This window comes from Aulonocara stuartgranti (assembly GCF_965226115.1).
Source record: "Aulonocara stuartgranti genome assembly, chromosome: 1".
Classification (NCBI taxonomy): domain Eukaryota; kingdom Metazoa; phylum Chordata; class Actinopteri; order Cichliformes; family Cichlidae; genus Aulonocara; species Aulonocara stuartgranti.
The window spans coordinates 6,082,854-6,096,277 of NC_138939.1; the positions used below are offsets into that span (position 1 = coordinate 6,082,854).

Here is a 13,424-nt window from a genome sequence, read left to right on the forward strand (position 1 = left end):
CAATTTGTGACTGGCCAGGGCATAATTTTTAACATTTTGCTAGATTAGAAAAAATAAATCTCTCAGCAAGAGGTCTTAGCATTCGGCAGTGTTTGAAAACCTGCTCACAAGTGACTAATGTGAACTGGGAAAATTGGGACAGAGCCCATGGGAATCTACTTGCATAGTATAAAATATACATTGTGTACTAATTTTAATCCCTACATTAATTCAAAACCCCAATCTTTACTGCAGATGATAGGTTTTCTGATTAATCTGAAGGGTGGGAAAAGTGCCTTTGCTTTTCTGTTTCTTCTGATTGTGTGTACACATAGACATAAACAAGCAAATCCTTATTTGATTTTACTATTTTTGACAGTTAGACAAATGGACTATTTTGGTTGCAGAGCCTTTTCAACAGTGTACATGAAACTATACTGTACAAAGAAACGCACACACAAGCCCTATTCATAAAACGGTGCTTACCGTCTCTGCTTAGCTCACTATCACTATGATGAAAACACGCACAATGACCAACACAGAGTACAGAGGCCAGTTCATCCTCCACTTGATTAAGTTAGCCCTGCAGAGGAGATGCCATCAGTCTTAATGTTACACGAGAAAATAGGCAAGCTCAGTCTGAGCTGGATAGGCTGTACTGCGTGAGAGAGGGTGAGACACTGAGACTATATTGGCAGCATAGGATGCTCGAGAATTATTCTTAGGATCTTGTTTTGTCTATTGTGAAGCTGCTATGTAGTTGTTTCATATTAACTAAGGATTGAAGTATGTGGAACAAAAGAAGCCTCACAGAACACACACACACACACACACACACAAACACAGACTCATTTTATCTCCTGAAGCAATGGCGTGCCCACTGAGTTGTGAAGGACTTCTGCATTGATGCTGTTTGTCTATCTTTTTCTCTTTATACATGAGTGACTTTGTGCCACAAAATTTGTAATGTAGCAAATTTTTGCCCCCTTTCACTGATTGAAGTTTCTACTTTTTCTGTTGTCGAACATATTGTATTCGTCAAGAGCCCTCAGTGTATTTAAAAAGACCTATGAACAAAACTGCCTTGTTATTAGTAGAGATGGAATGATACCACGTTTTTATGTCCAATACCGATACCGATATCATAAATTTGGATATCTGCCGATACTGATATGAATCCGATAGTGTTTTTTAATCAATAAAAATGTTTTTTTAATATCTTGCTGCTTTTTGTATAAGTTCATACTCAAGTTACAAAAAAACAAACACTAAAGCTATTCTGTTATACCTGTATGTAAAAAAATATACTGCACCCAAAATATTTCATAGTTCAGCAATACTGATCAATCTAATAAACTTAAACCTACTCCATCCTCCCTATTCTGGTATTTTAAAGAGTAAGCAACCTAACTAATAGGGTTCTAAAACTCCCAGCAAAAAAACCCCAAAAACATAGGGAACCACCCACCCTCCACCTCATGATGCTTAATCGACGTAATCAACTTTAATTTGATGCAGTGTGGGGAAAAAATGCACAGAAGTCAATTATTTTTCAAGAATAATTAAATAGATTCAGCATCTTTCTTCAACAGAATTGCAGACTGCACAGATGGAAAAAGTACTATAGCTTACCTAGGGTATATTAGACTTAATAGTTACTATATACAGTAATGGACTTCTATACATTTTTCATCCGATTAAAACTTTGGGTGTAAGATTCGGATAATTATTTATTAAAAGCTACACATTTTAAATGAGAATAAGAAAGAAAAGTATGTCTTTGTGCCCCCTTCTCCCTGTTCATGCCTTATAGGCCCCACCTGGCTAAACTTTGCTAGACCCGCCCCTGCACAGTTACCAGCCGTCAGCTACGTAGAAAAAGATCCTGGTGTAAAAAGTAATATTAAATAAATTCTAACAACAGCTTATCAAGCTTAAACGTGCTGCTGTTGTTCAGCCGCTGGTTTCCTCTTTCTGGCGCGAAGTGGGCCAAAAACAAACAAGAGAGACGGACTCACGACAGAAAAACCGATCAGCTGATCATTGATCAGTTTCATGATTGAAGTAGCAGCAGGAGAGGGAGGAAGAGGCAGTCGCTCCATATATCGGTTGTTAAGCTTACCGCGGGAATGCTTTACAAACATTCAGAGATGAACTTACACACTTGCTTTACTTCTCTCGGGATAACTTTGTCGGAGATGAAATGCCGGTTTGGTAGCGAAATGCTCAACCAGACCACTGACAGGTCTCGCATGCCACAGCCGCTCTATCACGTGATGCATACTGCTCCGAGATGCTAAGGTTATGAGGCGAGTTACAGCGTGTCCCAAATTTTGTGAGGTGCTTTTTTGATATTTAACGGATCGGATTACATTTTTTATTTCTCTCCAATATCCGATCCAGTAATTTAGGTCAGTATCAGACCGATACCGATACGTAATATCGGATCGGTCTAGTTATTAGTTTTTTATTTTACTTTTTTTGGCTTTAAATTTAACAGGAAAGAAAAGGGAAAGTAAAGCTTCACACAGACAAGGTCACTCTGACAGTTATTTCAGAGAGGTGCCAATTTTGACTGTTTTATCTACACATGAAATGAACACATCAAATCGTTTTCTCTTATATGACAAAAAACAGAAATTGCCATGTATATTAGTTTTACTTCAGTATGCAGCTTACTCTGAAAATGGAAAACGGATGCAAGAATCTACTGAAATGAGCAAATATGCATAGAAACAGATACAGCATGTAAGGAAAAAAAAAAAGAGTTTGTACAATTTGAATGAGTTTGAAAGTCAATATTTGGTATGATAACATTGATTTTTCAACACAGCCAAAATTCTTTTAGGCAAGCTTTCCTGTAATTTCTTAAAGTTGTCTTCAGGAATAGTTCTCCAGGCTTCTTGAAAGACATTTAAAGCTCTTCTTCGGATGTTGGCCTTTTGTTCTGTTCTCTGTCAAGATCATCCCACACTAACAACGCTGTGGTCCAGACCCTGGGGAGGCCACTCCATCACTAATAGTGTTCCATTGTTTGTTATTTTGGCAAGAGCTCCAGTACCACTGGGTCAAATGCAGCTCCAAAACATGACAGAGCCTCCACCGTGTTTTACAAATGGCTGTAGACACTCACTGTGCCTCTCTCAGTGTCGGGGTCTGTACAAATTGATCATTTGCATCAAAAATGAGCATTTTGTGCGTGTGTCATTCATTCTCGTTCTTCTGTAATTCAGAATATCTCAGCATTTACTCCTTGTTTCCATTTCTTAACACCCATCGATTAGCACCATTCCTGATGAGCTTTTGGTAGATGGATGGATGAACTAAAGGGTTAGATAAATCTCTCAGGTCCTATGTTAGATCTTTTCAGGGGTTTTCCTATTGCTTAAGAACATGGCTTTTATATAATGTTTATTTTCTGTAGGCCCACACCCTTTTCTTTTGCCCTTCACTTCTCCAGTTTCCTCAGATACGTCAAAGGACACACTGCACAACATGCAGAGATATGCCCGGGTGCTCCGGTGAGTCCCAAATAGCTGATAGCTTTCTCACCCCATTGTTGCAACAATACAATGTTATGCTCATCAAACTGATTCAACTAAAGAAATGAGACCAAGTTATGTGTTTTTGTGACAAGCTGCTAGTAACAAAGTACCAAAGAGATACAGTTAAACATGTTTTGGTTCTTTACTAAGTTGTCTGCTATGTGTAGACACAACACTAGTTAATGATTTGAGTTAATAGCCTTTCTTTTGCTTGAATGATTCATAGGTCAGTGTTAAGTGGCTTAACAAACAAAGAAAAAATTCCTGGGAACATTGTCAGGTACAAGGACTAGACTGAAAATGAGTGAAAAAGCAACCAAAGACCAAATAAACACTTGAAAATACCTTCAGAAAGCCTGGAGAAATATTGCTCAAGGACATCTTAGAAGCAAATATTAACGAATCAGGAGTGAACCAAGACTTTTGCTCAGTACCTTATCAGTACCTTTATTTTTGCTGTAAGCATTCAATTTCAGACATGCAACAGATGCTATTTGTATTCCAGCTGCATTGTGTTGTTTACACCCGTCGTCCCTTTAATGCACTGACATCTGTCTGTTTTGCTCTGCTGTTTTGATCATTCAGGATACATTTCACATATAGTGTTACTCGGGATGCATTTTAAAGGTTACTGCTAGATTGACGCTAAAAAATGAAACAAGTTCACAGTTTGTGCTGCAGCCCACAGAGATGCACAGACTCCACTGGAAATGGTGTTCTTACACTTCGGGTTTCCTAATCGACCTGTTAACCACACAGACATGCTACTGGAGTGAAAATGGGTGTTCTCTAATAATGTGTGAATGCGTTTTCAGTGGTGCAAAATGGATCTCAGAAAAAATTCCATATACTGTATGTAGCAGAGGGGATCACGGAGTGTGTGCATTGTAGCTTTCAGTCTCTCTAGACTGTTTCTGTTATGTCCTATGTCCCTTTTCTTGATAATCCCAAGTGGAACTTAGTTCAAACAAGTGGCAATCTGAGCCCTCGGTGTTGAATCTTTACAGGGTCAGTGACAATGACAGAAGTACTCTGACTCAAAAGAGCCTGAATTTCAAACACACCATAAATAATCGGATCCCTTGGATCTATTGATCATTTGTGTCCTTCATAGATGACTTTGGTGAGAAGCCTATAAAGTGTTGATGTGGCGTTCACTCAGAGTTGATGCTGCAGTATAATTATACGCTGCACTGTTTTTGACCATGTTGCTGCATTAGGCCAGATTTCCACTTGTACTCCCAAAAACTTTGATCTTTTTAGAGCCAAATGACCTCGTGTTTTCTAGTGTCATTCAGCTTTATCTAACTTTATTCGACATTCTAGGGCCTTAGAAAAAGTAAGAAACAGCCTTGGGAATTGGAAAAAACAAACTACAACCCTTGTCAGATTTCCTTCTCCCATTGAGTGATGAATGGCCTGTGATCACTGCTGGCCAGATTTCATACCCCAACATGAAAACATTTGTAGTTCATTTTTGGCAAACAAATATTGACAGTATCATAGAAACTGTACCTATGTGATTACTAAATGTTCTTTGAAAGGCATGTTTAATGAGAACAAAGCAAGGGTCCCAGTGAGCAATGAAAGCATTTTTCCTGATAAAATTCAATTTCTCAGTCAGACCTGTGTACCAAAGATGTTAAGTAGAAGCTGATATGCAGTGTGGTCAGTTAAGGTCAAGGAACACATGCTTTTCTTTGATGGGAGCTCCATCTGAATTCTGCCGCAGGCATATACTTAATAGGCTTGTGAACTTCAAAGCACCAAATTTGCCTTTGCCCCGTGTACGCCATTTGTTTTTAAATCAAAGTTTTAAAAGGAAAAAAAAATCCTTGTTTATTCACATAGTGATGTCAGACAGGTTACCACATAGAGTGACCAACGTATAAGAAAATGGTGCAATGCAGTCCTTCATCTCTGGTGCATTTGCATATGACATAGGCATAATTGGTCACACTTTGTTTGGCTAGCGTATCAACGAGTCATAACAAAATGACATCATTGCTCCACGTAAAAAGGGTGGTGTTGTAAATATTCACTCTGGAATTGGATTGGTTGAAAAAATTGGATTAAAACTGATTACTATTACTATTTGTCACATAGTAGATAAGTAGTAGTCATGTAAAAATTTTAAGAAGATGGATAGATGGCAATTTACTACATGTGAAGTATATATATATATAATGTGCAATTGGTGTTCTATGTCATAGTAGAAGATGTAAATGCAGAACTATATCTTTTATGGTTGTAGATATCCTAACACAGAGACTGATGAACAACATCTTTGTCTGTATGGACTGCCCTTAATACCTACTGATTTTACCTACCACTTGCTAATGCTTAGTTCTATAAATATTCTAAACATGTCAGAGAATGAATAGAAGAGGCACGCTGATAAGTGAATGTTTAATTGAGGGAGGAGAGAAAAAAAGAGTCCATGAATGGATGAATGGAGATCATGTAATGTGGAGTGGTCCAAAATTCACAGATCGCCTGCTGTTTCTACATTAGAGTACAGCTCCCTGGTTTCAAGGGCTTTTACATAGCTAAGAAACTTCACAAAATAATTGCAGCACTGATTTTTGTTCAGATGTTGTCGAGGCTATGCATACACTAAAACTGTTTGTAGTTATTTATGAACATTTGAAATTTAAGGCTTTATCCATCCACTGACTATATGATTTTACCAAGGGCACTGGGATATTCCCTTTGAGTTTGGCTTTTGTTTAGTACATTGCTGGGTGTTGACCTTATTAACACAAAATCGGGCTTCAGCGTGACTTCATCAGGCAAATCAAGACAACCTACACCCAGGACCCTATTAGTATGCTAATAAAGTCACTTCTCTAATGACTGCTTAGCAATTCAGTGGATTTTGTCTTTGCTCTGCTAGTACACACAAATGAGGGAAATACTTTCTTAGCATGCACGTCCACAAACGCATGCAGTGCTAATAGTTTGCACATTTATTTTTCATGTTTTTCAATGCTAGCAATTATTTTATAACCTCCCCTCTCTCCCTGTATTGTCCAGGTCCACCTAGTGCAAAGAACTGATTAATAAGTTGTTAAAATGCAATGTAAATATGAGGAATGCTTAAGCATGGTTAATAGTGTATTATTTGGATTTCACTTTCAGCATCTGATTCATTTTGAACAAATTCTTTTATCTGCCTGATTGGTGTTTGATATATATATATATATATATATATATATATATATATATATATATATATATATATATATATATATATATATATATATACACACACACTGAACAAAAATATAAACGCAACACTTTTGTTTTTGCTCCCATTCCCCATGGGATGGACGTAGAGACCTAGAAAAGCACAGTGGAGGGGACTGTGGAGAAGGCAAACGAACTCAACAACTTCTTCAACAGGTTTGACCAGCCCACAACCCCCCCACCCTCACCCTCACCTTCACTACAGAGTCCTCTCCCCACTCTCCTGCCTCCCTCGCTTCCCCCCCTTCCTGACACCATGACACCCCCCTCCTCCAATCCCTCTCTCAGCAGCAAGACATCTCCCCCCCTCCCCTCCTCCCAAACATCTCCCAGTGTCACAGTGGATCAGGTCAGGAGGCAACTGAGGAAGCTTCGCCCCAGAAAGGCAGCAGGCCCAGACAAGGTGTGTCCTAGGATGCTTAAGGCGTGTGCTGCTGAACTTGGGGAGCCGCTACAACGAGTCTTCAACCTCAGTCTGCGACTGGGGAGAGTGCCCGCCCTATGGAAGACATCCTGCATCGTCCCGGTCCCCAAAAAGAACCGGCCCAATGAGCTGAATGACTTCCGACCGGTGGCACTGACGTCACATCTTATGAAGACTCTAGAGCGGCTCTTCCTCAACCTCCTCCGACCACAGGTACAACATGCCCAGGACCCACTACAGTTTGCATACAAGGCGGGTGTCGGAGTGGAGGATGCCATCCTGTACCTCCTACACAGAGCCCACTCACACCTGGATGGGGGAAAAGGCACGGTCAGGATCCTGTTTCTTGACTTTTCCAGTGCCTTTAATACCATCCGGCCCTGTATGCTTCAGGAAAAACTGAACAGGATGGAGGTGGACCCCTGCCTGGTGGCTTGGATCTCCGACTACCTCACCGACAGACCACAGTACGTCAGGCTGAAGGACATCACGTCTGACACTGTGGTCAGCAGCACAGGAGCACCACAGGGAACTGTGCTGTCCCCTCTTCTCTTCACCCTGTACACCTCTGACTTCTGCTACAACTCTGAATTATGCCATATTCAGAAGTTTGCAGATGACACGGCCATCATGGGGTGTATCTGGGATGATCAGGAAGAGGAGTACAGAAGTCTGGTGAGGAACTTTGTCGCATGGAGTCACACAAACCTCCTGCAACTCAACACCTCAAAGACTAAGGAACTGGTTGTGGACTTCGGGAGGTCCAGAGAAGGTCCACTGCCGGTTCAGATAGAGGGGGAGGAGGTGGAGGTGGTCAACAAGTACAAGTACCTCGGGCTGTGGGTGGACAATAAACTGGACTGGTCATGCAACACAGAGCACCTGTATAAAAAAGCCCAAAGCCGACTGTATTTCCTCAGGAGGCTGAGGTCTTTTAACATCTGCAGGAAGCTCCTGAGGATGTTTTACCAGTCAGTGGTTGCTGGAGTACTTTTCTATGCTGTGGTGTGCTGGGGGAGCAGCACAGCAAAGAAGGACTCATCCAGGCTGGAGAAACTGATCAGGAAGGCTAGCTCTGTGGTCGGCATGAAGCTGGACACTCTGGTGACAGTGGCAGAGAAAAGGACATTAAAGAAACTGATGGACATTATGAACAATGCCAGGCATCCTCTGCACACGGCCATAAACAACCAGAAGAGTCTGTTCAGTGACAGGTTGCTTCTCCCCAAGACAAGAACTAACAGACTTAAAAACTCCTTTGTCCCACACGCCATCAAACTGTTTAACTCCTCTCTGGAGGGGAGAGGGAGGGGAAACAGGAGGACAAAGGAGGGGGGAACAACTAAGCTGTAGTGCCTCTTCACCTCACTGTGCAATACCTTGTGCAATACTTTTTGTAAATAGTCAACAGTGCAATAGACTCAATACTTGAAATGTGCAATTCACTTGTGTTAGAGTTTGTATTGTTGATTGTCATTTAACAACTTGTATTTTTATTTTTTATTCCTATTTATTCTATTTATCCCCTTTGTATATTTTATTTATATTTGTCTCTGTATTTATATATGTGTGTGTGTGTGTGCGTATATATATATATATATATATATATATATATATATATATATATATATATATATATATATATATATATATATATATATATAACAATTCTGTAACTGTAACTTCAGTCGTTGCTGTGCTTTTTGGAAGTCGAATTTCCCAGAGGAACCCACCCGAGGGATTAATAAAGTTCTATCTTATCTTATCTTATCTTATCTAAAATTCATTCCAGATACACAATATAACCATCCCTCCCAAACAGTGGTCACAAATCAGTCCAAATGTGTGGTAGTGGGCACATCTGCCATATTGAGATAATCCATCCCACCTCACAGGTGTGCCACATCAGGATGCTGATCTGACATCATGAGTAGTGCACAGGTGTACCTCAGACTGCCCACAACAAAAGGCCACCCTGGAATGTGCAGTTTTTTGCGCTATTGGGGGTCTGGGGACCCAGAACCGGTCAGTATCTGGTGTGACCACCATTTGCCTCATGCAGTGCAACACATCGTCGCATGGAGTCTATCAGATTGTCAATTGTGGCCTGTGGAATGTTGGTCCACTCCACTTCAATGGCTGTGCGAGGTTGTTGGATATTCGTGGGAACTGGTACACGCTGTCGTATACGCCGATCAAGCACATCCCGAACATGCTCAATGGGTGACATGTCCGGTGAGTATGCTGGCCATGCAAGAACTGGGACATTCTCAGCTGCCATCTGCCCTGAACAATGTGAACCATGATTCATCCGTGAAGCGCACACCTCTCCAACATGCCGGACGCCATCGAATGTGAGCATTTGCCCACACAAGTCTGTTACGGCAAAGAGCTGGAGTCAGGTCAAGACCCCGATGAGGACGACGGGCATGCAGTTGAGCGTCCCTGAGACGGTTTCTGACAGTTTGTGCAGAAATTGTTTGGTTGTGCAAACCAATTGTTCCAGCAGCTGTCTGGGTGGCTGGTCTCAGACGATCTTGGAGGTGAACCTGCTGGATGTGGAGGTCCTGGGCTGGTGTGGTTACACGAGGTCTGCGGTTGTGAGGCCGGTTGGATGTGCTGCCATATTCTCTGAAACGCCTGTGGAGACGGCTTATGGTTGAGAAATGAACATTCAATGCACGGGCGACAGATCTGGTTGACATTCCTGCTGTCAGCATGCCAATTGCACGCTCCCTCATTGCTTGTGGCATCTGTGGCATTTTGCTGTGAGACAAAACTGCACATTCCAGGGTGGCCTTTTGTTGTGGGCAGTCTGAGGTACACCTGTGCACTACTCATGATGTCAGATCAGCATCCTGATGTGGCACACCTGTGAGGTGGGATGGATTATCTCAATATAGCAGATGTGCCCACTACCACACATTTGGACTGATTTGTGACCACTGTTTGGGAGGGATGGTTATATTGTGTATCTGGAATGAATTTTAGGTCTCTACGTCCATCCCATGGGGAATGGGAGCAAAAACAAAAGTGTTGCGTTTATATTTTTGTTCAGTGTATATATATATATATATATATATATATATATATATATATATATATATATATATATATATATATGTATAGTGACTGTTGGCGAACTGATACAGCAGCACTTCAGGTACTTGTTTTACAGTGCTGTATTATTGTGCTGCACCTGTAACACGTGCTGAGTATCATGTCTAACTCTTGCCATCTCTTCTTCTACAGTACTCAGTGGCCTCTGCTCCAATGACTGCCCTGAAGGTGTTAAGGTAAGATATTGTGCTTTGTTTTTTCACTTTTCTAATGATGACATAGAAAAGGTGTTATGTTCTTATATGTCTGACCACAGATATATCTGTCTATCCATTGCACTTATCTGTGTACATCATCGTCCTCCAGAGGTTGCAGTCTTCCAGTATTCTATAGCAGGAAGAGAGATGGTACAGCTGCTGGCCAAACTTTACATCAGTGCAGAGCATCAACTTTATATTTAGGAAATTAGCAAGGAGGATCTGAATGGGTGATGTGCATTTAAGCTTTAGAGCAGCATGAGCTCTTCTTTATAAGTAAAGCACCTATCATTTAATGCAGCTTTAGAATGTGGGAAAAAAATGAAATGATACGTTTTGGTTTCATTCAGTAGCAGTACCAGAAATGTGCTGTTTATATTTGCTTTTTCATAATGGAGAGAAGTTACAGACCTTCATAATAAATTTATAACAGATATCAATACTTGGTTAACTCCCTGACGACATTATGTAACTTTCTGACGTATCCAAGGCTTCATGTTTGCATCGATGTGATGAGACCAAAAATGTGATGTAAAAAAAAAAAAAAAGAAAGAAAAAGGTAACAATAAGGGATTTTTGTTTCTCATTTGTTGGACATTGTGTAATAGCAAATAAAGGCTTTTGAAATCCTGATGTGATAAAGCAGTTACAGAAACTTACCAGCTGCTCAGACTGATAAGAGCTTTGCATAAAACTGTTGATGGGCTTCTTGCTTTAGATACTGACGAGAAGATGTAGTGCAGTCCTAGAAAGTCTGTTTGGTATTCCCAGTACAAGGTATTCTACTAAGTGCTGATAATGTCCCCTGTACCCATCACTGGACTACACTGCACATTACCAGATGAGGTTGCATTGAGGCAAGTCGAGTGGGGTTGAGCTTTTTGTGTAGGTCCTTTTGGGAAAGCTCTGCATTATCTGATGGCTGCTAATATGAATTGCATTGCAGAATGATAGCTCTTGTAGCTTCCGTTATCGCTTCTGTTACTATAACAGAGACTCCATTCTCCATTATAGCTTGTACCTTTCATTGGTTATCACAAGAATTGCGCTGGCTTGCATCAAAATAGGTGGAAGTTCAGTTTCATGTTCACTTCTCCCTGTTTTTCCTTTTGTCCCTCTCCTGCTTTGTCAGTTTTCTTTGTGTGTGTGTGTGTGTGTGTGTGTGTGTGTGTGTGGTGGTGGTTGTGGTGTGGTGGTGGGGTGAGGGTTGCAGTGCAGGACCAAATACCTCTTTAGGATTACTTTGGTCACTAGCAGATTGGAAAACACTGGCTTGTCTGCAAACACTAACCATGTATTGGGCAAGTTGCAGTGAAATTTCAAAATGTGAAAAATGTGCGACACAAACCGGAAACAGAACACACTCTGTCAAAGTAAAAGTTTTGCCTTACTACTGCAACAGTCACATTTGAGTTTAAAGTTCCCATTTGGAATTGTGAAACACTTCTCACAGTTATTTAGTGAGTAGTTGGCATTTTCCATATTAACTAGTTGTATCGCTAATATTATATACTAGCAACCAAAGCAATCAGAAGGAGTTTTTTTTTTTTTAGTGCAGCGCAATATACCACTTTGCAACCAATTTTACACTAGTGACAGCCCGCAACCACTCACTGACCAGTCGCAGAAAACACACTTTTCCCTAGGGATGGGTACCAGGGGTGACAGTTAGCAGTCAGTGCACAGTGACTACCAGTAACCATTCACAACTGACTGAGAAATAAACATTTTTCCCTCGTGCGTGGCGGTTGCCAGCCGTCCTCTAGGGCTGTGTGAATGGGACCTAACCGTGGTTGTGTCAAGGGCTCTTCAGTGGTGTCTGGTGTCTTGCGTAGATTGCTTTAAATGCCCTTTAAGCACATATGGCTACTCATCGCATGTAGGTGGACAAAGAAATAAACAGAAAAAAGACTGAAACAAAGCAGCCAGTAACATCCACTACTTGTATTGTCTCTTACCAGTGGAAAGCCCTTTGCAAAACACGTTAACTTTGGCATCAGCACAGGCTGCTGGTGTTAGAGTTGTTTTTGTTTTCTGTCTGTCTACTCTCCCGCTCGTTTGTTGTCTAACTGAAAGGTATGATGAATGCTGTAGACGAGTGGAGCTCGTGGCTGTTTCTACTCCTCTCGTCTCCCATCCATCAAACCCCTTTCATTTCACTCTCCCACTCCTCTTCTTCTTAGTCACACCTCTCTTCTGCTGTCTTTCTTTCTTTCAGCCCACTAGTCTGCTCCTCATTGCACTCTTTCCTTTTTTTCTTTTTTTTTACCTCATTTCTATTCCTCTCTCACCCAACTGCTGAGTGTCACAGCATAAAGGCCCAAGTCTCCCTTGCAGCGTGTATGTGTGTATAACAGGCTCATGATTAGTTGATGTAAAGCGAAGGATGGCGCGACAGATCTCTTCATTAGTTGCCATCCCTTCATAATGAAGAGATAATATGAGAGATGAGTATCCACCCACACAGGCACGTAAACATGCAACCGTCACACTCATTTATGCTCAGTCAAATCAGCTCAGTCCGACTTTTGCGTGTTACCTACTAGTGGAAATAAAACTGAAGAATGACTCAAGGTCACTTGTGCCTGTATCACTTCCACCGCACCCTGATTGTTTCTCTCTGTCCTCTTTTTCACCTTCACTGACAGATAACTGAAGTGAAAAGAGATTGCAAAATATTAGCTGTTGTTCGATGTCTTATTTATGTGTCTACATGTGTTTTTTTGTCAGCCTTTTGGTGTGAACCAGCCAGGCCCCTATGTCAAGTACACCACAGTGGATTCTAATGGTTACCTGAAAAATGCATCAGGTAAGACCTTTTTTATTTTTTGGGTGGGGTGGGCTGATCTTTTCCTGATAATTCTAAATAACTCTGTAATGATGTAGAATAGCCAAAATAAGCGTTCATTT

At 41.1% G+C, this 13,424-nt stretch overlaps 1 protein-coding gene across 2 annotated transcripts in view; it reads left to right on the forward strand.

Annotated features, from left to right (window-relative positions):
- itfg1 (integrin alpha FG-GAP repeat containing 1) overlaps positions 1–13,424 on the forward strand; it is a 155,388-nt gene that overhangs the window by 105,068 nt on the left and 36,896 nt on the right. For both annotated transcript variants that reach the window (XM_082526686.1, XM_082526687.1), the window contains exons 13-14: positions 10,450–10,493; positions 13,245–13,323. In XM_082526686.1, the coding sequence (XP_082382812.1) occupies positions 10,450–10,493; positions 13,245–13,323 (123 nt within the window). The remainder of the gene's footprint in view (positions 1–10,449; positions 10,494–13,244; positions 13,324–13,424) is intronic.